Genomic DNA, 25990 nt, shown 5'->3' on the forward strand with positions numbered 1-25990 from the left:
TCGAATTGTGATCACTATCTACAAAGTGCTCATCTATTTCTAAATCTAACACCTAGCCAGGTTCATTACCCAGTATCAAATCTAATGTGTCGCTTGGCCTGTCTACTTATTGTGTCATGAAACCCTCCTAAAACTGACCCATTTAAAGTACTTAAACTATAGCATTCCCAGTCAATATTTGGAAAGTTAAAGCCCCCATAACAACTACCCTGTCACTCTTGCTTTCAATAGCATATTTAAAGAAGCCCATACAGTTCAATTGCTACCCAATTTATAGTTCCCTCTTTATTTTCTTATCATTGTTTATTGGTTTTTAAAACTTCGCCAATTCTTTGTCTAATCTTGGCATTATTTTTTCAATTTGACAGTCCTTTACATTTGTGTTTTATTCACTTCCTAGATTCCTCCTTACTCACTTTGATACAACTTTACTGAGAGTTATGAACTATTTTATTGAATGTCTGCCATTGTTCCTCAAACATATAGAACATAGAACATAGAAAAATACAGCGCAGTACAGGCCCTTCAGCCCTCGATGTTGCGCCGACCGAAGCCTACCTAACCTACACTAGCCCAATAACCTCCATATGCTTATCCAATGCCCGCTTGAATGACCTATTCTATTAATCTGTTTTTACCCAAGGTTTAAACTTTCTTTAGGGTCTTCAATCCAAGTGAATGGAATGGTGAATTTGGATATTATAAAGCACCAGATGTATGGATTCCAAACTTAAATTCCTTTTTTTTAAACATATCTCAGATCACTCAGAATTCAGAGAACCTCCCGCAAAAATTATCAAGGAGTATCATAAAGATATCTGAGTTACTTTTCATGATAGCATGAGAGAATTGTCAGCAACCTACTTTCAGCAAAATGGGCCTATTGAAAAATACCAAACTCATGTTGCATAGGGCAGCACGGTAGCTCAGTGGTTAGCACTGCTGCCTCATAGCGCCGGGCGACTCCAGCCTTAGGCGACTCTCTGTGTGGAGTTTGCACATTCTCTCTGTGTCTGCGTGGGTTTCCTCCCCCAGTCTAAAGATGTACAAGTTAGGTGAATTGGCCATAGTGCTAGGTGCATTAGTCAGAGGGAAATGGGTTTGGGTGGGTTACTTTTCAGAGGGTTAGTATGGACTGGTTGGGCCGAAGGGCCTGTTTCTGCATTGTAGGGAATGTAATCTAATATAACACATATAATTTCCCTTCTATCCAATCTGCTTCTGCAGCTTATTTCAATAATGTTTTTCATAGAAACTTTTCATTTATATCAATTGGCCTAAATTTCAAAACTTCAGTTGCTAAAGAGCTAATAAAACTTTAAAGATCACTTCTAATGCAGCCTGGGGAATCGACTCTTAGATTTTGATCACTAAGTTTGCATTTGATGCTTCGAATTTGGCTTTAATCTCTGTGCTGCATCAGGGAGCACATCCTTAGTGACTGTTATCCATGGGATAAGGCTGACTCTCCACTATCTGACACCTTAAACTTAATATGTACCAAATTCTTTCTCGCAATTTAACTTTTTTGAACTTCTTGATCATTTGGGTTTTTATTTCTTTCAATATTGCCAATCTTTTCTAGAGAGCTTGTTTTTTTTTGTGAAACTGCAATCTCTATTCTTTTTCTTATTGCATTCTGGATAATTACACAATCTCCATTATCTGACCAGAATTCCTTTCACAGATTTGCAATCTTTTACTTGGGTCATTATCACTTCAATGACCACTATCAGAACTTGAATTATGTTTGGCCTCCCAAATGGGTGGCACAGTGGCTCAGTGGTTAGCACTGCTGCCTTACAGTGTCAAGGACCTGGGTTTGATTCCACCCCTGTGTGACTGTCTATGTGGAGGTTGCATGTTCTCCCTGTCTCTGTGTGGGTTTCCTCTGGGTTCTCCTGTTTCCTCTCACAATCCAAAGATGTACATGTCAGGTGAATTGGCAATGTTAAATTACCCATAGTGTAGGGGAATGGGTCTGGATGGGTTACTGTTCAGTGGGTTAGTGTGGACCTTTTAGGCCAAATGACCTGTTCCCACACAATAGGGATTCTAATTCAAAATCTTTACCACGTCTTACCACTCCATGGATCTTACTTTCTGTCCCTCATCTTACAATTTAGTCAATATTTGTTTGCCAAAGGCTTTCCCTGCCCTCCCTCCATTCACCAGCCCTTTCTGGCATATATGCAAGTCTAGTGTCGACATTTGGTAGTTGCCCTTTGTACAATTAATAACCTCAGAGAAAGGATACCTGTAGTCAGTAATTTGAAAGGGAGAATGGGGATGTTCTAACACTAATATCTTAAGCTTACATGAGGAAAACTGAAGGCATGAAAGGTGAAGTAAACTGGAATACCAGACAAAGAGATTGATCAATACAGACTCAGTTGTAGATATTTAGGGGATATTTCAATATACTCAGATTAAATATATCTCTATTATAAAGAGAAAATCCAATGGGAAGATCAGTCACCTGTTGTTAACTCAATAAGTTAAAGAGAGCATCAAACTTAAGGAAAAAATGTGTATAACTGTCAAAACATGGGTGGCAGATCAGATGATTGGTCAGTATTAAAAGAACAGCAGAGGATGACTAAATGGTTAATCAGGTCTAATAATTTAGAAAATGAAAGTAAGTTGCTACAAATGCAAAAAGAGATAGCAAGAGCTTCTACAGCTATTTAAAAAGAAAAGAGTAAATAAAGACCATTGATCCTCCTGAGAACAAGACTGAGGAGTTAACAGTACATAAGGAAATGGAGAATGAAATGAATAAATATTTTGCTTCTATCTTATCGACTATCTCATCCTCGGTCTCATCCTAATGCAGTAAACACTGAAGATGCAGCAAAGAAGCTGCCACATCTTAAAGTCTTAGGGGAGTAGTTCACATTGGTGTTCATGGAGGCCCCGTCAGTCAGAGAAAGCCCTATAATGATCAGTCCAAGAGATTAGGCATTGCACAAGGAGGTGGTCCATGTTCAGCCCCTGGGCCCCAGCTGCAGAGGGAAAGCGAATTAGGGTTAGGGAGTAGGTGCAAGGATAGACATCACTTGAGAGTGAAACTTGGCAAGTTGGTATTGGGTGTGACAGACTGGGTGGCAGGGTGAATGACAACTGTGAAGGCAGGCAACAATATCTGTCATGAGGGTGGGGATGGATAATACAGTAAAGCATGGATGTGAAGGGAATCATGTGGGAGTGGCTATTCATTCAGTCAAATGCACCCTGGTATTCGGGGACAAAGTGTTTGATCACATCTTATTTGGTCACCTCATTTGCCAGGAGCTGGAGTGGAGAGATGGGCACCTGAAGGCTCATAGAGATGCATTTGGTCAGACCTGAGGAAATACAAAGCTTATCGGGTGTATAAGAGGGGCTACAGGAAAGTGGATCAGGATGCAAGACTAACTGCACTGCTGCAGCTCAGTTTGTCTACCTTGTCTACCAGTTTTGTTTGTCCATGTGCATATGTGAGAAGTCCCTGATTGCGGATAACACAGTGTCTGATCCTGCTAGGGTGTGCAGGTGCTTAGTGTCTGGCAGTCCTGAGAGCCAGTGTCGTGGGGCATTTCTTCTTCAGCCAGTTGTAAAACTGTCACAGTAAGATGCTCACCAGCCTGTGCTCCCAAACTTTCTAAGCCTGACTTTTCCACTGAGATGCCATAATCAGGGCTTGCAAGAGGCAGCCTCGCCAATGCTTTTGAGTCTTTAAGCAGGGCATGGGGGTCTCTGCATCCCTGCAGGAGTGGTCCTAGACTTCTCCTGTGAGGGTCAGGGTTATCTCTTGTCCTCATAGGGGTGAGCAGCCTAATGTCCAGTATCTCTTCAACTGTATGTGCTCACTCTGCCCTGTTATAGGCTGATTGAAAGGGACTGAAATGAAAGTGGATAGTATAGATATAATTACAGGCTCAAGCTGCTCAATTTCTCCTCATAGGACAATCTTACTCTGTAACAAAACTATCCTTGCTTTTGCAAGGGGCTGAGAACTGCATACAACACATGGTATGGTCTCACCAGTGTTCTATACAATTGGAAGATTTCTTTGCACAAAACTCTCGAGTTAAAGGCATTATGCCTTCTGAATTGGTTGCTGCACCCACATTCTAGGTTTCAGTGGCATTCAGACAAGAACACCTTTGACAGATCAAAGAGACACTTTTTAATCTCTCAGCATTTAAGAAATACTGACCCTTTATTCCACATGTCAAAGTGCATCATATGGAACTTATCCACACAATTTTTACCCGTCTTGTTCTTGCCCACTCATTCAGTTGATCTAAATATCATGAAGGCATGTGGAGCATGGCCCTCACAACTCTCATTCCCCTCCAGTTTCAATTCAGCTCCAAACCTGGAAGATGACAATTGGCCCCCACCTCCCAATTGTTGATCTAAATTAAACAGCTGTGGCCCAAGTATTGATGGTTGCAGTACCCTATTGTTAGGGAAAGTCCATATCAATTGGCTTTTGGATCTAAAAACTCCTATTGTACTGAGTGATCAATTCCGTGCCCCCACCCCCACCCCCATCCCAGCTTGGTTTGAGGCTGCAATTAACTCTACATTTTGAGCATTTGAATGTTGTGTGCAGGGAACATGACATTCCTTTAAGTTTCAGGGAATGTTTCAGTGCATTACAGCACTGTACAAGCCCATCCGAAATAAATTCTAATGCAGTGGACACAGTGTATTACAAAAGAATATTTTATCATGTGGTTTGATGCACATAGAGTTTGGGTTCCCTACAGACGGAGGAGAAAGTAAAGAATTGTCTCCAAGCTTAGGTTTCATAGGAACACATAATTATTACTAAGTATTACTATACATGGTAATCTTAGCTAGGCAGGCTCTCAATTAAGAGCAAACATTAGCCTTGCTATTTTGTATGTCGTAGACTGTTCCTCTTATTGTGTTTAAATTCCTTTGTGGGTGATGTTCATAGTCAGTGATATACAGCTCAGTGACATAATCACAAGCAGGCAAAGTAGCTCTGAAATAAAAATCACTAGCTTTACAGTATGGCAACCATTAAGGTGCATTCTTTGAGTTTAATTGGCACTAATTACACACTTGCAGAACCTAAACATGTCATAGAAAGTCATGATGCACTTCACATTGAACAATTTTGGCAGCTGAATAGCTGATTATAAATAAAGAAGGTGATACAGTCATTTCCGAATTATTTTTAAATTTTCCTCTACAACACAAGCAAACCCAGCCACCACAGCATTGGTCCTGGTCCAGTTCAGCTGCAAGGTGCCAGGAATCTAAAGCCCTCCCCTCTCCAACATCTCCAGTCTCAAATCCGTTTGCTGCATATACCTATTTCTATACTCACCACCTTGTAAGATTAGGAATTTTTTCCAGCTTCCTAACCTCTTCCTGCACAGCCACCTCCCACATTTTCTGCCACTATGGAGTATAACTTTTGACTCTTCATCCTTACCCTTAGAAGGTTTGTGCAATTGGCCAGTGTGGTAATACAGTGAGAAACTAAAATAGCAGGACACATGTAACTGCAAGATGGTTTGGATTTACTTTTCTCTCATTCACTGTACTATATACACCCTATAGAACAATATGATTTATTAAAGGATATCAATTGCTTACATCTTTCTGAGAAGAAAGTACGTCAAAAGCAGAACGGACATCAAGAGAAGGAGAATTGGGAAAAGCCATGCAATGATAATCAAGATGTTCCCATCATCTGCAAGAAATACAATTACATGGTTAACATTCTAATGTTATATAAATCTGCTACATACCTCTTTGAGGAAAAACTCTGTATCTTCAAGTCTGTGTGACTGTGCACTCTGTCTCTGGTGTCTCATTTGATCCCCATCTAACATACCTTTCTTTCTCTTTTCCTTAGTCTTCCTGTCTCTACCCAAATCTCTCTTTTACACTTTTTCTGGCTTTGAGCCAAACCAACCCAGCAACACCCCCATCACCAAAACCTCTGCTCTTGTTCCTTCCCACATGCAGCCAAAGTGATCTCAATTTTCTTGAATTAGGCTCAAGTATGTTGAGCAGAAGCAGGAAAGGAGTGGGCAAAGCCCCTTTGTGGTGTTTGTGAGGGGAAAATCCCATCTCTCCTGACTGGAAGAGCCAGGTATTCTGGGTACAATGTGGCATCAGAGGCCATTGTGGCCTTTGCTCATCTTTGCATACCAATAATGTAATCAGGTCTCAGCCTGTTTTCACTAACACACCAATCTCGATATGGGGACATGAATGGAGTCAGGAGTGGGGGACAGGTTCAATCTTTAGATCACTCTCCCAACTTTGCCCTTTCAGTTAAAAACAGTTTTAAAAAATCAATGACTGTTTCCCTGGTTTTGTGTCCAAAAGTGCTGGTGTGAATGAGTTAGTCACTTATGTCTGGGACAGGAAGGTGTGCAGTAAACATGGAGAGTAAATGAATTGGCTAGGCAGGGTATAGGGGCCCTGTAGATCTGTGCCATGTACAGTCTGTGGGTCAGTTTGTAATGTTTCTTTTTTCTACAGCCTCATATCGGTGGGTCTTCCAGTCCCTCCTGTCCCATTACATACTTGCGATTTCTAACACAGTGGAAGGTGAAAGTGAGTGCTTGATGGACTGTGGCTAACAGCCTTCAACTTTACATGTTGATAAGGCCCCAAACATTCAGTAAAAAAATGAGGTCTGCAGATGCTGGAGATCACAGCTGAAAATGTGTTGCTGGTCAAAGCACAGCAGGCCAGGCAGCATCTCAGGAATAGAGAATTCGACGTTTCGAGCATAAGCCCTTCATCAGGAATGAGAGAGAGTAGCCAAGCAGGCTAAGATAAAAGGTAGGGAGGAGGGACTTGGGGGAGGGGCGATGGAGGTGGGATAGGTGGAAGGAGGTCAAGGTGAGGGTGATAGGCCGGAGTGGGATGGGGGCGGATAGGTCAGGAAGAAGATTGCAGCTTAGGAGGGCGGTGCTGAGTTGAGGGAACCGACTGAGACAAGGTGGGGGGAGGGGAAATGAGGAAACTGGAGAAATCTGAATTCATACCTTGTGGTTGGAGGGTTCCCAGGCAGAAGATGAGGAGCGCCTCATCTTCCGCCTGGGAACCCTCCAACCACAAGGTATGAATTCAGATTTCTCCAGTTTCCTCATTTCCCCTCCCCCCACCTTGTCTCAGTCGGTTCCCTCAACTCAGCACCGCCCTCCTAACCTGCAATCTTCTTCCTGACCTATCCGCCCCCACCCCACTCCGGCCTATCACCCTCACCTTGACCTCCTTCCACCTATCCCACCTCCATCGCCCCTCCCCCAAGTCCCTCCTCCCTAACTTTTATCTTAGCCTGCTTGGCTACTCTCTCTCATTCCTGATGAAGGGCTTATGCTCGAAACGTCGAATTCTCTATTCCTGAGATGCTGCCTGGCCTGCTGTGCTTTGACCAGCAACACATTTTCAGCCCCAAACATTCAGACCCATTTGCAGATACATCCCATTAACTGCCACCTGCTTTTCATCTCCTGAAGTCCCCATCTTTCCTATATTTGTGAACTTGCATCTGCCCATTTCTCCCCTTCAGCTGCTAGCATTTCAGGTGACCATGCCAGGTATGATCATACACAGCACCCCACTTGATGCCTGGATGCTCCTGATCATAGACAAACCCCTTTCCCACACAACTCCTTTCCCTTTAGAGTTGCAAATACTGTTACCAAGAACACAATTACCATTCCCCCAGCCCTCACATGGGCCTCTTTTATGCCCCCCACTTTCACTTTAATTTCTGTGGATAGACCCAACAAACTGACTGTGGTTTATCACCTTAAGCAATCTTATTGGACAACCATGGACAGGAAGTACCTGCAATCTTGACAGAAGCATGTACATTTCATTGGCCGTATTGGCCCTCCTCCCCTTTGGTGCCTACTATAGAGCCACAGGACTGACTGTGACCCATTCCTCAGGCTGCAGAGACACTGACCCCTGACTGAGAACATCCTGACCAGACACAGACACAGTCTGTGGCCAATCCACGGCAGTTGTATAGTACACTGTCTTGGACATAATGTGCCAGCATCTTCTGGCTGACTAATAGATCATAGAACAGCGCAGGAATAGATCCTTTGGCCCACAATGCTGTGCCGAACATGGTGCCAAATTAAACTAATCCCTTCTGCCTGCCATTCATCCATATCCCTCAGTAAAATCAGTTTGGGTACCACCAGAGCCAGTCAGCTCCTGACCTCGTTATAGCCTTCGTTCAAATATTTCTGAAAGCACTGAATTCTAGAGGTGAAGTGAGAATCAGCCCTAGACATCAAGGCCACATTCAACTGAGCATGGCATGATGGAGCCCTAGCAAAACTGGTATCAATTGGTTTTGGGGTAAACTCTCCGCCGGTTGGAGTTGCACCTGACAAATAGAAAGATGATTGTGGATCAGAGACCTCAGCTTCAGCGAATCCCTGCAGGTGATCCTTAGGGTAGTGTCCAAGGCTGAAAATGTGTTGCTGGAAAAGCGCAGCAGGTCAGGCAGCATCCAAGGAACAGGAGATTCGACGTTTCGGGCATAAGCCCTTCTTCAGGTAGTGTCCAAGGCTCAACCACTTTCAACTATTTCAATGATTTTTTCCTCCATCAAGTCTGAACTGGGAATGCTTGCTGATGATTGCACAGTGCTCAGCACCATTCATGACTCTTCAGGCACTGAAGGCCATCAATGAAATCCTGGACAATATCCAGCTTTGTGCTAAAACGTGGCAAGTAACATTTGTACTATTGTTATGGAACAAGCAAAACATGTTAAGAAGGTAGCCCAGGCCCTAACTTTTCTCGCTGTTTAGAGCAAGTATAAGTGAATATTGCAGGAGTGATGCAGCTGGTCAAAAAGCCTCTTTTAAACAAAACCGAACTGATTTACAGAGTACCAAATGAAACACAAACACAAGAAAATAGAATATAGAATAACTTAACCTATCTGGAAACCCCAACAGACTGTCCCAACTTAATGATGCTGTTCCAAACTCCTGCAACAATCCCCATAAACATCCCTTGGCAAAAAGTAAAATCAAACACAGGATCTTACAGGAGGGAGAGATGGCAGAGAGATCCAGCATGGAACACCTTCTTCCATGGAGCTGTTTCTTTGACCAGTAGCCTCAAAAAAACTGACTGCTTATAAAATCAAACAAAAACAGAAAAAAGTTGAGCTGGAAGAACTGGCCATTCTCCTTTCATTATACAAGTGTTTGTTTAAAAACTTTAAAGCTTCAAGTAGATCAGCTCTAGACATTGCAGAATATATGCATTTCTGACCTCTGAATAAACAAACCTAAGTGCAACCTAACCTTGTTAAAGGAACAGCTTCATCACACACCCCTCCTCCTGACTCAACCCACTTTTAAAAATGAAAATATTCAAAGATGGCTTCATTTTGAAACCCCCTTAATCTTTTAATGTTAGTACACTACAACACCCATATACATGACGTTGACTGCAAACATGCACTATTACATTCTGTTTAATTTCAATTACTCCTGCCACCAAACACCTCCGTTTCTCAGCCAAGTTTTGACAATATGCCAGCAATCACATTTTCTTGTCCTGTCACCTGCACAATTTTCAAATTGTATGCCTGCAACAACAAGTTCCATTCAAACAATTCAGAATTTTTGTCCTTAAATTTCTCCACAAACTTCAAGGGATTATGATCAGTGTATATTGTCTCAGATGCATTACTGGTAACATAAACATTAAAATGTTGTAACGGAAGCACCAAACTCAAAGTCTCCTTCTTAACTGTGGAATATTTCTGATGATGAATGTTCAATTTCCTGGAGACATAACTGATGGGTCTTTCTATCTTCTCATCGTCTTCCTGTACGAGCACAGCAATGACACTGATTCACATCAATAGAGACCTTGATTGGCTTTGTGTAATTAGGTGTGGCTAACACTGGGCCAGTGGCTTTTACTGGGGTACTGGTTAAGACAGCTTTCAGGCTGTCAAATACCTTCTGACAGTCCGTTCTTGCCTTTCTTTAGCAATTCAGTAAGTGGAGCAGCCACACTGCTAAAATTTGATACAATTTTTGATAAAATCCACTCAATTCCAAGAATCATAGTACTGCTCTTTTTGTCGATGGTATGGGAAACTCACCAGTTACCTTTGTTGTTGTATTCCATGGGTCCATTTGTCCATGTCCAGTAACATAGCCCAGGAAGGTGACTTGGGTTTTGGCAAATTTATCACCAAGTCTGGCTCCCAAAGTCAATTGAATAAGGCTGATAAATGCTGCAAATGTTCCTTCCATGCGGTACTAAAAATCAGCAGGTCATCGATATATACAACACAATTGAGTAATCCGGAAATGATCTTATTGATTAGTTTTGAAATGTCTAGTGCATTTTTCAAACCAAACAGTGAACTGATACAGTCCATTCGGCGTTACGAAAGCCAAAATTGGCTTTGCTCTTTCAGACAAAGGTACCTGCCAGTAACTACTGAGCAAGTCTGCAAGAGTCTTTATAACTGCATTGATTTTGTGATAGTCCACAAGCGATGGGCACCATTACTATAGGTCAGATCTAGTCACTGTACCTCACTTCGATTATGTCGTCTTTGGAACATGCATTCAATCTCCTTTTGAAACTGTGCCAATTTTAGAGAGTTATGCCTATGAGGATGTTGCTGAATCAGAACAACACTTCCTATGTCTACATCATGCATAATTGGGTTAGTACGTCCCACCTTATTTCCACATATCTCTCCACCTGATAGTAATAACTCTTTCAGTTCATTTCAATTTTCCTCTGGAAGGTAATTCAATAATTTATCCCAATTTTTGACAACTTCCTCATTCCTCAAATTAAATTGGACAATCTCCAACTCAGAATTCTCTGAATTTGGTTCTTCATTCTGTGTTTTAGCCAATAACACAGTGTCCTTTGGCTTTCCTTCCCTTTTGAGCATGTTCACTTGACACACCCTGTGAGATTTCTCTGTCTGAAGTCCTTAACAAATAGTTCACCTCACTCAAACCCCTTTCACCTTGATAAGGTCCAGTAAACCTTGCTTTTAAAAGAAGAAGTAAGACAAACACCTCATTCCCGACAGCAAAATTGTGAGTTTTTGATTTGTCTGCTTCCTGTTTTATTGTATGCTGGGATACCATTAAATGCTGTCTAGCTAATTCCCCCACTCTATCTATTCTCTAAAATAATTCCATAAAAATATGGGCTCTAAATTATGATTTACCAATTTCTTCTTGATCAATTTTATTGGTCCTCTCACTTCATGCCCAAAAACTAATTCAAATGGATTGAATTTAATGCATTCATTTGGTACATCTCTGATTGCACAATGTACAAATAGAATTCCCTTATCCCAATCATCAGGATAATCTTGACTATAAGCCCTCAATGTGGTCTTTAATGTCTCATATCATCTTTCTGGTGCTCCCTGCAACTCTGGATGGTAGCAGTTCATCTGAATTGTTTTATTCCTAAACTGTCCATAACTTCCTTGAATAATTTTGATGTGAAGTCTGACCCTTGATCTGATCATATTTCTGTGGGTAGTCCATATCTAGTGAAAAATTTGAGTAACTCCTCTACAATCGTTTTAGCTGTGATATTGCATAATGGAATGGCCCTGGAAATCTATTATTGTCACATCCATTATTGTCAACAAGTATTGATTCCCACTTTTTGTTTTAGAGGGTGCACAATCAATTAAGACTCTTGTAAAAGGTTCCTCAAATGCAGGAATAGGTATTAAAAAGGAATGAATTTTATTACTGCCTGTGATTTTCCAATTATGTGACATGTCTGGCAAAATTCAACTACGTCCTTGTACAATCCAGGCCAGAAAAAATGTTTTTGTATTTTAGCTTAAGTTTTTCTTACCTCTAAATGATCCCCACTGGTAGTTCATGTGCTATCCATAACATCTCCTTTCTATGACCCACTGGCATTATGACTTCTGCCCATTTCTCATCTGGCTGAATATGTGATGGTCTCTATTTCCATATTAAGACATAATTTTTTAGTAGCACACTGGGATACATCTGGATTCTTCTCCTGAGTATAATTTTTGATACAATTTGTTTAGTTTCTCCTCTTTTTGCTGTAATTCAGTTAATGTTTCTGAACTAAAGATGTCTGCTTGGTCATCTATCTGCTCCTGTATTGTGCCAACCATTTGATCAAACGGGGTGTGTGCTAATTCCACTTTGACTTTCTTATCTGTTCTCTTTAATCTCTGTTGTTTCAACTGGTGATTTTGTGGCCTCATTACTATACAATCAGGAAAATTCCCATGATATGCATCCTGCAATAATTCAGTTCCTTGAGTTTCCACTGATTTTTCAACCACAGTAGGCAGCATTCCTACCTGTGAACCAGCTATATCATTAGTAAGGACAAATTGTATTTCTGGAGCTGAGAGTTTGTCCAGAAATCCTACCACAACTTCTCCACTCTAACAAAGTAAATTACAGCACAGGAACAAGTCCTTCAACCCTCCAAGCTTGTGCCAATCCAGGTCCTCTATCTACACCTGTCGTCTATTTTCCAAGGATCCGTATCCCTCTGTTCCCTCTCCATTCATGTATCTATCCAGACACATCTTAAATGATGCTGCTACACCTGCTGGCAATGTGTTCCAGGCACCCACCACCGTCTGCATGAAGAACTTTCCACGCATATCTCCCCTTAACTTTTCCCCTCTCACCTTGAACTCATGGCCCCTAGTAATTGAGTCCCCGACTCTGAGGAAACAGCTTCTTGCTATCCAAACTTCCTACACCTCTCATGATTTTGTAGATCCCAATCAGGTCCCCCCCTCAACTTACGTCTGTTTAATGAAAATTATGCTAATCTACTCAACCCCTCTTCATAGCTAGTGCACTCCATACCAGGTGACATTCTGGTGAACCTCCTTTGCATCCTCTCCAAAGCATCCACATCCTTCTCGTAATGTGGCAAGTAGAACTGTACGCAGTATAGTGAAGTCCTATACAACTGTAACATGACCTGCCAACACTTGTACTCAATATCCCATCTGATCAAGGAAAGCATCCCATATGCCTTCTTGACCACTCTATCGCACTATGTTGCCACTTTCAGGGTACAATGGACCTGAACACTCAGATGTCTCTGTACATCAATTTTTCCATTTACCGTATAGTTCGCTCTAGAATTGGATCTTCCAAAATGCATCACCTCACTACATAATTGAGCACTTCTTGTTTCACTGTGGATTCCTATTTCTAGCTCCTTTTCTGGCAACAGTCCTTCTGGGGTACCTATCTCAATCTTTCAACATCAAAGATTGAGAGGATCCTGTATCTCTTAACATTGTAATCTATTTACCTACTGTTCCTGGCCAATATACGTAAACTTTACCATCACAGGTATATGGCTTAAGGAGACCTGGCACTTCCTCATTAACCAATCTCCGACCAAGTTGTACATTCTGGTGCAGTATTTCAGCATTCAATGTGCTTTCTGTTACCACTCCAACAGAATTCACTGGCTCATCCTGTTTTCCTACATCTCGTTTCCCAGTGTTTTTTCTAACCCATCAAACTGTGATTTTGTGGAGCAATGAAAAGACTGGGTCTTTTTAAAATTCTTTCCCTTTCAAGGGTTTCCTTTTTACCCTGTGGTAAGTTATCCTTATGATCTTCACAGAGGTCTACCTTTCCTTAACCACATCAGGATTTCTACTTTCCCCAATTTTATTCCTCATGATTGAAATTGATTTGCAAAGCCAAACGTTGATTTATGGACCAACTCAACCATTTGAGTGACTAATCTTACTGTTTTAACTCTCTGCTCTTCCATTTGGAATTCTCTCTACCTCAGAAAGTGAATTTTTGAGCTCATCCAAAATAATAATCTTAGCATCACAGGTTTGCTTTATTTTTAAAGTTCTTATCCACCTATCCAAATTACTTTCATCCTTTCAAACTCCATGTAGGGCCCCTTGTTAGATTCCTGATATACTGTCTGTCAGCTTCTGGCACAAGCTCAAATGCACTTAAGAACGCTTTCTTCGCCTCCTCCTATGCCCCAGACACATACTCTGCTAGTGCGGTGGTTATGGTAGGGGATTTTAATTTGCCAAGCATAAAACTATGGCAGTCCCAGTCTAAGGGTTTAGATGGAGACAAATTTGTTAAGTATGTCCAAGAAAAGTTTCTGATTCAGGATATGGATTACCTATTAGAAAAGGTGCAGAACTTGACCAACTTTTGGAAATAGGCAGGACAGGTAACTGAGGTGTCAGTGGGGGAACACTTTGGGGCCAGCAACGATAATTCAGTAAGTTTTAAAATAGTGATTGAAAAGGATAGACCAGATCTAAAAGTTGAAGTTCTAAATTGGAGGAAGACTAATTTTGATGGTATTAGACAAAAAATTTCAAAAGCTGATTGGGGCCAGATGTCCATATCCATCAAAGTTTTACCTGCACATTCACCAATATAATTTATTGTATCCATTGCTCCCAACGCAGTCTCCTCTACATTGGGGAGACTAGACGCCTCCTAGCAGAGCGCTTTAGGGAACATCTCTGGGACACCTACACCAATCAACCACACCACCCTGTGGCCCAACATTTCAACTCCACCTCCCACTCTGCCAAGGACATGAAGGTCCTGGGCCTCCTTCACCACGGCTCCCTCACCACCTGACGCCTGGAGGAAGAATGCCTCATCTTCCGCCTCGGGACACGTCAACCCCAGGGCATCAATGTGGACTTGAACAGTTTCCTCATTTCCCCTTCCCCCACCTCATCCCAGTTCCAACATTCCAGCTCAGCACCGTCCCCATGGCCTGTCCTACCGGCCTATCTTCTTTTCCACCTATCCACTCCACCCTCCTCTCTGACGTATCACTTTCATCCTACCCCCATTCACCCATTGTACTCTTTGCTACCTTCCCCCATCCTCCTCCCCGTCCTATCACCTTCATCCCCACCCCCACTCACCTATTGCACTCTATGCTACTTTCTCCACTCCCACCCTCCTCTCCCACCCTCCTCTCATTTATCTCTCTACCCTTCAGGCACTCTGCCTGTCTTCCTGATGAAGGGCTTTTGCCCGAAACGTCGATTTTACTGTCCCTCGGATGCTGCCTGAACTGCTGTGCTTTTCCAGCACCACTAATCCAGAATCTGGTTTCCAGCATCTGCAGTCATATTTTTACCTAGCCAGATGTTCATAGGTAAAGGGATGGCTGGAAAATGGGAAGTCTTCAGAAATCAGATAACGAGAGTCCAGAGACAGTACATTCCTATTAGGGTGAAAGGAAAAGGCTGGTAGGAGTAGGGAATACTGAATGACTAGAGAAATTGAGGGCTTAGTTAACAAAAAGAAGGAAGCATATGTCAGGTGTAGACAACATAGATTGAGTAATCTTTAGAAGAGTATAAATGCAGCAGGAGTATACTTAAGAGGGAAATAAGGAGGGCTAAAAGGGGACATGAGATAGCTTTGGCAAATAGGATTAAAGAGAATCCAAAAGGTTTTGACAAATACATTAAGGACAAAAGGATAACTAGGGAGAGAACAGTGCCCCTCAAAATTCAGCAAAGCAGCCTTTGTGTGTAGCTGCAGGAGATGGGGTACATACTAAACAAGTATTTTGTATCAGTGTTTACTGTGGAGAAGGCCATGGAAGATACAGAATGTAGGGAAATAAATGGTGACATCTTGAATAATATCCATATTACAGAGGATGTGGTGCTGGATGTCTTGAACTGCATAAAAGTGGATAAATCCCAAGGACCTGATTGGTGTATCCTAGAGCTCTGTGGGAAGCCAGGGATGTAATTGCTGGGCCGCTTGCTGAGATATTTGTGACATCGATAGTCACAGGTGGGGTGCCAGAAGACTAGAGGTTGGCTAACGTGGTGCCACTGTTTAAGAAAGGTGGAAAGGACAAGCCAGGGAACTATAGACCAGTGAGCCTGATGGCGGTGGGCAAGTTGTTGGAGTGAATCCTGAGGGATAGGATTTACATGTATTTGGAAAGGCATAGACTGATTATGGATAGTCAACATGGCTTTGTGCTTGGAAAATCATGTCTCACAAAATTGACTGAGTTTTTTGAAGTAGTTACAAAAATGATTGATGACAGCAGAGTGGTGGACGTGATCTATACAGACTGAAATTCATATAGTAAGGCGTTCGATAAGGTTCCCCATGGGAGACTGGTCAGCAAGGTTAAATCTCATGGAATCCAAGGAGAACGAGCCATTTGGATACAGAACTGGCTCAAAGGTAGACAATATAGGGTAATGGTGGAGGGTTGCTTCTCAGACTGGAGGCCTGTGCCCAATGGAGTTCACAGGCTTGGTTCTGGGCCCATTAAATTTTGTCAGTTATGTGAATGAGTTGGACATAAACATAGGAGGTATAGTTAGTAGGTTTGTGGATGACACCAAAATTGGATGGGTAGTGAACAGCGAAGAAGGTTACCTCAGATTACAACAGGATCTTGATCAGATGGCCCATTGGGCTGAGGAGTGGCAGATGGAGTTTAATTTAGATAAATATGAGGTAATGCATTTTGGAAAAGCAAATCAGAGCAGGACTTATACACTTAATGGGAAGGTTTTGGGAAGTGTTGCTGAACAAAGAGACCTTGGAATGCAGGTTTATAGCTCCTTGAAAGTAGAGTAGCAGGTAGGTCTGATAGTGAAGACGACGTTTGGTATGCTTTCCTTTATTCGTCAGAGTATTGAGTATAGGAGTTGAGAGGTCATGTTGCCACTTTATATGATGTTGTTCAGCCACTTTTGGAATATTATGTGCAATCCTGGTCTCTTTCATATTGGAAGGATGTTGTGAAATTTGAAAGAGTTCAGAAAAGATTTAAAAGGATGTTGCCAGGCTTGGAAGACTTGAGCTATAGGAAGAGGATGAATAGGCTGGGGCTGTTTTCCCTGGAGCATTGGAGGCTGAGGGGTGACCTTATAGAGGTTTATAAAATCATGAGAGGTGAGGATAGGGTAAATAGAAGGGTCTTTTCCCTGGGGTAGGGGAGTTCAGAACTAGAGGGCATAGTTTTAGGGTGAGAGTGGAAAGATATGAGGGACCTAAGGGGCACCTTTTTCACACAGAGGGTGGTGCATGTATGGAATGAACTGCCAGAGAAAGTGGTGGAGGCTGGTACAATTAGAAAATTTAAAAGGCAGCTGGATGGGTATATGAATAGGAAGGGTTGGAGGAAGGGTTGGAAGGGCGGCACGGTGGCACAGTGGTTAGCACTGCTGCCTCACAGTGCCTGTAGACCTGGGTTCAATTCCCGACTCAGGCGACTGACTGTGTGGAGTTTGCATGTTCTCCCCGTGTCTGCGTGGGTTTCCTCCGGGTGCTCCGGTTTCCTCCCACAGTCACAAAGATGTGCGGGTCAGGTGAATTGGCCATGTTAAATTGCCCGTAGTGTTAGGTAAGGGGTAAATGTAGGGGTATGGGTGGGTTGCGCTTCGGCGGGTCGGTGTGGACTTGTTGGGCCGAAGGGCCTGTTTCCACACTGTAAGTCTAATTTAATCTGAATATGGGCCAAGTGCTGGCAAATGGGATTAGATTAGGTGAGGATAACTGGTCGGCATGGACGAGTTGGACTGAAGGGTCTGTTTCTGTGCTGTACATCTCTTGAACTCTATGTTCACCTTTTTTAAATTCCCAAACTCACTTTTCCGACCCCCAGAAAACTCTTAGTGACTGAAAGAGCCATTACTGTCCCAAACACTGTTTAAGCCAACGGAAATTAACACCCAGAATAAAAGATACTAACACAGATCACACACTGGCTTACAGTCCAACAACCCTAATCCCAATTTGGAACTACAGAACAAATCCCATAAAGAGCCCCCAGTCTGTTATAGACCAGGCTAGACCCCCTCAAAACATTTCAAAAAGGTCACCCAGACCCTAAATTTCTTTACTTGTTTTGAGCAGGCGTATAGTGGATATTCCAGGAGTGATGCAGCTCATCAAAACTCTTTGGTTTTAAACGAAACAGAATTTATTTACAGAGTACCAAATGAAACACAAGTAAAGAAAGAGAACAGAATGCCTTAACTATCTGAAAAGCTAAACAGACTTAACCCAACTTAATGATGTTGTTCCAAATTCCTGCACCAATCCCCATAAACATCCCTTGGCAAAAAGTAAAATCAAACACAGTGTCTTACAGGAGGGAGAGATGGCAGAGAGATCCAACATGGAACACCTTCTTCCATGGAGCTGTTTGTTTGACCAGTAGCTGAAAAAAAAACTGACTGCTTGCTAAAACCAAACCAAACCAAAGAAGGGCTGAGCTGGGAGAACTGGCCATTCCCCTTTCATTGTACAAGTGCTTGTTTAAAAACTTTAAAACTTCAAGTAGATCAACTCCAGGCATTTCAGAATCTATGTGTTTAAGACGTCAGAGGAAAGAAAAAGGGAGACCTCTAGAGGGTGTTTCAGACTCAACAGGCTGAATGGCTACTTTTCATACTGCAGCAGTTCTATGATTCCATCATTGCCCAATGATATTCAGGGAAATTACCATCACTTAATCTCCCATTGCTAACATCCTTGGGATTACCATTGACCAAAACTGAACTGGCTTCACCATATAAACATATCATCTAGAAGAGCACATCAGAGGCTCGGAATACTGCAATGAGTAATTCACCTCCTCGTTATCCAAAGCTACAAAGCACAAGTGAGGAATGTGGTGGAGTAATTCCCACTTGCTTGGATGATTGCACCTCCAATCACATTAGAAGTTTGACACCATCCAGGACAAAACAACCCACTTGATACGTATCACATCCACAAGCATCCACTCCTTCCACCACCAATGCTCAATTCACGTTGCTGCTCCTAATTATATGATGTACTACAGAAATTCACCAAAGATCATTAGGCAGCACCTTCCGATCCTCTGACTACTTCCATCTATAAAGACAAGGGCAGTGGATACATGGGAATGCTACCACATGCAAGCTTCATCTAAGCCACTCACCATTACGATGCATATTGCTATTCCTTCAGGGTCACTGGGTCAAAATCCTGGAATTCCTTCCCTCTGGGCTGAAATGGTTTGAGAAGTCAACACAGCACCATCAAGGGCAACTAGGGATGGGCAATAAAAAAGGTGGCTCAAGGATAACTGGCTACAAAGTCTGTGATTTATATTGGCATGGAGTTGGATTTTGAGAGGCAAAGAGTTCTAAGACATCCCTGAAAGCCTCAGACACCAGCAGATTCACAGGTTCTGACAGGGAGATCATTGAGGAGGCTCAGAATTTCTATGGTTTCTACGGTGTGGAAATGAGCAGGAACTCATGCATAGATTTGTAAAGACCAAATTCATGAGAATTTGAAATGAGTCTGGAAGACTCCAATGACTGCAACAAGGAGAATTACCATGAAAACCTCATGATGAAAGACAGACTTGGTGTTAAAGATTACCAGGCCATGAAAGAAATCGAAGTATATCCTTCTAAGTCCATTTTGGTTTGGGAAAATTGAAAGACTGCTTGAAGGATGATTAAATCTGTTTTATAGTTTATACCATAGCATTATCTATGAAAGTAGTATTTTGTCAATTAGGCCTGTAGTCTGTGATTTAGCACAAGTTTTACATGATGAAATCTTGTTGCATCGATGGTGATGTGGTGGTAATATTACTACCCAAATACCCAAAGGCCCAAACTGATACTCTGGGGATGTGTGTTCAAATTTATTTTAGTTCAATTAATAAAATATTAAATTCAAAGCTAGCCTCAGCAATAGTGGCCATGAAACTGTCAAATTGTAAAATCTCATGTGGTTCACTCATTCCCTTTAATGAGGGAAATTTGCTATCTTGCCTGCTCTGGCCTGTGAGACTGCAGACTCACACCAGTGTGGTTGACTCTTAGCAAGCTGTTCAGTTCAATGCCTTAGAGGGATGGGCAATAAGTGTTGGCTTGTCAGTGACATCCACATTCTATCAAATGATTTTTTAAAAAAATTCTTTCTGTAATTAACTAGAAGTTTGAATTACTTTTGATGTTCTAAGTTAAGGCTCTCTGGGGAGATTGGAACTACTAAGGGATTAATACGCAATGTCTATTTCTATCAGTCTTTTTGTCTATCTTTCCATATCTGTCTATTTGCCTGCTTTATATAGCACCGCTCTCTGTATAAGGTAATATATTAACTAACATGCAATTCTACCCAAATTTATACATGATTTAGCATCCCTGATACAGTGGCAAGACAATTTTGATCTGTGGTATACTCCTTAAAATAGACAAGCATATTCCATTCTGGAAGTTTCTTTACACAAAGAAATTTAAACTCTGGTCTTAGCTTGTGTTTTAATAGAATCAAATATAATAACAGCAGTTTGGGTGAAATATAATGCTTGCATAAAGGAATGTTGTAGTAGGGTGCACAATGTAAGAAAACTACATGATACAGGTATAGATGAAAAAAATGAACAAAAGCAAAACTACTATGTAATTGCTGAAATATCAACTGTGCACAAGTAATTTTACTTCAATCAGTTGGCTGGACAATTGGTTTGTCATAGAGTAATGCCAACAGCGTGGCTTCAATTCCCATACTGACTGAGGTTACCATAAAGGACAGTCCTTCTCAACCTCCCTCCTTCCCTAAGGAAAGGTTGCCTTCTGGTTAAACCACCTCACTAATGAGACAGCAGTCCTACAATCTTGCTAAACCAGTCACTTTTCCGTTACCTTTATAATTTTGAAAATAAACTACATTTTTCACATGAACAACTTGGTATTTACCAGATTTCTTTGTGGTAAGATTCAAGACTGAACCATTTGTTCCACCTGCATCAGTTGTTGCCATGACTTTCACCTCATAATTAGTAGCAGCCAGAAGCCCAGTCAACGTGTATCTCCTTTCCAGACCACTTCTCACAATATCTAAATAAATCAAATGAGCAAAATATATGAAAATCACATTTTGAAAATTACGAACACCTGAAACAAAAACTGAAAGAATTGAAGAATACTTTGTGATTTTCTGAAAGAAATTGATACTTTTGGAGAACAAGCACTACAAAGTGATTATAGAATCCCCAGTGGGGAAAGAGGTCATCTGGCCCATCAAGTGTACAGAGATCTACAGACTAGACAGATTAGCCATAATAAGTATAGGGCTGAGGGGATAGGGTGAGGGTCTGGATCTGGGTGGAATAATGAGGGCCATCACAGACCTGACAGCATTCTTTCCATACTGTAGAGATTCTATAATTCTAATGATTCTAGGGTAGTAAGTGTGGAATGTGATGCTAGAGAGGGCTTAAAAAGCAGATGCAATAGCAATGTTTAAGGGGCATCTTGACAGATACATGAACAGGCAGGGAATAGAGGGATATGGATCACGTTGAGATAAAAGGTTTTTAGTTTAGAAAGATTCATGTGTCACTGCAGGCTTGGTGGGCCAGATGTCCTGCTTCTGTGCAGTACTGTTCTTTGTCTGTACTGAGACGACTAGATAGAATGGACATAGAGAAGATGATTCCATTACTAGGAGAGACTAAGATCTGAGAGTGGAGCTGCAGAGTGTAGGGTTTACTAGAATGAGATGAGGAATTTCTTCAGCCAGAGGATGGTGAATCTGTGAAACTGATTGTTCAAAAGGTTGTGCAAGCCAAGTTATTGAGTGCTTTTAAGGCAGGGATAGATAGTTGTCGATTAGTAATGGGATCAAGGGTTATGGAGTTGAGAAACATATCAGCCATGATTGAGTGGCAGAGCATACCCAATGGGCCAAATGGCCTAATTCTGTTCCTCTACCTTATGTCTTAAGATGCAAGATAAGTTTATCACATGACAGCAATAGGAACAACTTATATTAGGTAGATATTAATTATGGCTAAGGTTAACAGGAGCCTGACACATCTGACTCCATTGGGATCTAAAGCTAACTTTATCAATTCGCCACACAAGACAGGTGACATCACCAGATTGTTGGAGCAAAATGCAGTCTACTACAACTTTAATCCTTTCAGGACCCTATACAACATCTTCCCATCATCTCCTCTCCTCAGCTCAAGCTTTAATCCACACTAATATTTAAACAATAATTTACCACAAACCCATCACCCCTCAAGCATTTCACTTCGCATCCAAGCTAACTGCAGGTTTTAGAATTCATTCATAGAATAGTTATGAAGTTGATGGCACGTACTACACCTTTTAGAGATGATTTGGAGGAGCCAGTATTGGACTGGGGTGTACAAAGTTAAAAATCATACAACACTAGGTTATAGTGCAATAGGTTTATTTGGAAGCACTAGCTTTCAGAGCGCCACTCCTTCATCAGGTGGTTAGCAACAAACAACAGATAGTTGACCCATATCATTTGGGGACTTTTTTTTAAAAGTCATGTCCATCACGGAAGACAACTGCTTTGTAGAACAATGTAATTTGTGATGGGCTTTTTGGGCATTAAAATATTTTAACTCTTGTAAAATAACCAGAGATTGGGTTCTTAAAGAGAATAAGCACCTGATGATTTATTCCTACAAAATCAAATTACATTACACTTTATCACAGACATTTGTGTAGTCTATCACAGAGGCTGAGGGGTGAACTGATAGAGGTTTACAAAATTATGCGGGGCATGGATAGGATAAATAGACAAAGTCTTTTCCCTGGGGCGAGGAGTCTAGAACTAGAGGGCATAGTTTAGGGTGAGAGGAGAAAGACATGAAAGAGACCTGAGGGGCAACTTTTTCATGCAGAGTGTGGTACGTGTATGGAATGAGCTGCCAGAGGAAATGGTGGAGGCTGGTACAATTGCAACATTTCAGAGGCATTTGGATGGGTATATGAATAGGAAGGGTTTGGAGGGAAAAGGGCCGGGTGCTGGTATGTGGGACTAGATTGGGTTGGGATATCTAGTTAGAGTCTTAGAGTCATAGAGATGTACAGCATAGAAACAGACCTTTCGGTCCAACCCATCCATGCCGACCAGATATCCCAACCCAATCTAGTCCCACCTGCCAGCACCTGGCCCATATCCCTCCAAACCCTTCCTATTCATATACCCATCCAAATGCCTCTTAAACAATGCAATTGTACCAGCCTCCACCACATCCTCTGGCAGCTCATTCCATACACGTACCACTCTCTGCATGAAAAAGTTGCCCCTTAGGTCTCTTTTATATCTTTCCCCTCTCACCCTAAACTATGCCCTCTAGTTCTGGACACCTCGATCCCAGAGAAAAGACTTTGTCTATTTATCCTATTCATGACCCTCATAATTTTGTAAACCTCTATAAGGTAACCCCTCAGTCTCCGACGCTTTAGAGAAAACAGCCCAGGCCTGTTCAGCCTCCCCCTGTAGCTCAGATCCTCCAACCCTGGCAACATCTTTGTCAATCTTTTCTGAATAATTTCAAGTTTCACAACATCTTTCCGATAGGAAGGAGACCGGAATTGCATGCAATATTCCAACAGTGGCCTAACCAATGTCCTGTATAGTCGCAACATGACCTCCCTAACTCCTATACTCAATACTCTGACCAATAAAGGAAAGTATACCAAATGCCTTTTTCACTATCCTATCTACCTGCAACTCCACTTTCAAGGAACTCTATGAACCTGCACTCCAAAGTCTCTTTGTTCAGCAACACTCCTTAGGACCTTACCATTAAGTGTATAAGTCCTGCTAAAATTTGCTTTCCCAAAGTGCAGCACCTCACATTTATCTGAATTAAACTCCATCTGCCACTTCTCAGCCCATTGGCCCATCTGGTCCAGATCCCGTTGTAATCTGAGGTAACTCTCTTCGCTGTCCACTACACCCCCAATTTTGGTGTCATCTGCAAACTTACTAATTATACCTCTTATGCTCGCATCCAAATCATTTATGTAAATGACAAAAAGTAGAGGGCCCAGCACCGATCCTTGTGGCACTCCACTGGTCACAGGCCTCCAGTCTGAAAAACAACCCTCCACCACCACCCTTTGTCTTCTACCTTTGACCCAGTTCTGTATCCAAATGGCTAGTTCTCCCTTTATTCCATGAGATCTAACCTTGCTAGTCAGTCTCCTACGGGGAACCTTGTAGAACGTCTTACTGAAGTCTATATAGATCACATCTACTGCTCTGCCCTCATCAATCTTCTTTGTTACTTCTTCAAAAAACTCAATCAAGTTTGTGAGACATGATTTCCCACGCACAAGGCCATGTTGACTATCCTGAATCAGTTCTTGCCTTTCCAGATAGATGTACATCCTGTCCCTCAGGATTCCCTCCAACAACTTGCCCACCATTGAGGTCAGGCTCACCGGTCTATAGTTCCCTGGCTTGTCTTTACCGCACTTCTTAAACAGTGGCACTTCTTAAACCGTCCTTTTGCCAACTTCACCTGCCACTATCGATGATACAAATATCTCAGCAAGAGGCCCAGCAATCACTTCTCTAGCTTCCCACAGAGTTCTCAGGTACACCTGATCAGGTCTTGGGGATTTATCCACTTCTAACCATTTCAAGACATCCAGCACTTCCTCCTCTGTAATCTGGACATTTTACAAGATGTCACCATCTATTTCCCTGCTGTCTATATCTTCCATATCATTTTCCACAGTAAATACTGATACAAAATATTCATTTAGTATCTCCCCCATTTTCTTCTCCTGCTGAATTACAATGTGAAGCAATAGCTATTCAAGATGAAAACAATTATACAATAATATTGCAAGGCATGATATAATGTTTATCACAACTCCTCTGAAAAACCACAGATGCATGCAATATCACAACATTCCTCCACCTCCCTTCCTTCCTCCGATGAGAAAAAAATTGAGGATTTGCAAATCAAAAATACATTTAAAGATCCATTTACATACATTATGTTTACACATTGAAATAAGATGTCTGTGGAGACATAATACAATCAGATTGAAGCCATTGTTTAATAAACCCAAGACTTTAGAACTTTGGTCTAACACTCTTCCAACCAAGCTATTTTGGCTAGTGTCTGCAGGTGTTTTGCTCATTCATGATATGGGGGCATGGCTGGCTGGGCCAGCATTTATTGCCCATCACTAATTCCTAAAACAAAATCATAGGATCCCTGCAGTGTGGAAGAGGGCATTCAGCCTAATTAGTCTGCACCAACTATTCAAAGGAGAATATTTGCAGTGCATCTTACAGATCATACCCACTGCTGTTACTGAGCATGTGTGGTGGAAGGAGAAGATATTTGTGGATGAGGTGCTAATCAAGCCTGCTTTTTCCTGGATGGTGTCCAGATTCTTGTGCTGTTGAAGCTGCACCCACCCAGGAGAATGGTGAGTATTTTTCTGGAGTCAAGTGGTGAGTTCCTAGCCTTTGACTCTCTCTTGTCGCCTCTGCATTTATGTTGAGTCCAGTTGAGTTTCTGATCAATGGTAACTTCAAGGATGTTGTTTGTAGGGGATTCAGTGATAGTAATACCACTGAATGTTAGGGGATGGTGATTAGATTGTCTGTTATTGGAGATGGTCGTTGAGTTTTGAGAAGATCTGAAGCTCAGGTTGAGGTTCTGGATGTAGGTTTACTCGCTGAGCTGGAAGGTTCATTTTCAGACATTTCGTCATCCACTGGCATAAAATTCACTAAAGAGGAGGAAAACAACAACAAACTGTCATTCGTAGATGTCACAGTAGAGCCAACAGCCAATGGGGAACTTCAAACCAGCACTGACAGGAAAACAACACATACAGACCAAATATTGGACTACAGAAGCAATCACCCCAACATCCACAAATGAAGCTGCATCAGAACATTATTTTAACAACACAATTGCAGCACAGGGGAACAATGCAGAGCAGATGAAAATCACCTATACAGTGTATTCAAAAAGAATAGTACCCAATGAACACAGTCTGCCAATTTCTCAGCAACAAACCCAAACAAGCAGACAAATTACATCCAGAAACTCTAGCCAATCTCCCCTACATCAAAGATGTCTCAGAAATGACTGCCAGACT

General features: G+C 41.8%; 1 protein-coding gene across 2 annotated transcripts in view; it reads right to left on the reverse strand.

Annotated features, from left to right (window-relative positions):
• Positions 1-25990, reverse strand: part of LOC132830060 (interleukin-6 receptor subunit beta-like) — a 151675-nt gene that overhangs the window by 27482 nt on the left and 98203 nt on the right. Inside the window, exons 13-14 of one of the 2 annotated variants that reach the window (XM_060847525.1) lie at positions 20786-20926; positions 5623-5719 (exon numbers count right to left, since the gene is read on the reverse strand). In XM_060847525.1, coding sequence (XP_060703508.1) covers positions 5623-5719; positions 20786-20926 — 238 coding nt within the window. Of the gene's footprint in view, positions 1-5622; positions 5720-20785; positions 20927-24907; positions 25616-25990 lie in introns of those variants that run through there. The other variant, XM_060847526.1, reaches the window with a different exon arrangement.

The sequence above is a fragment of the Hemiscyllium ocellatum genome, chromosome 30, assembly GCF_020745735.1.
Source record: "Hemiscyllium ocellatum isolate sHemOce1 chromosome 30, sHemOce1.pat.X.cur, whole genome shotgun sequence".
Lineage (NCBI taxonomy): Eukaryota > Metazoa > Chordata > Chondrichthyes > Orectolobiformes > Hemiscylliidae > Hemiscyllium > Hemiscyllium ocellatum.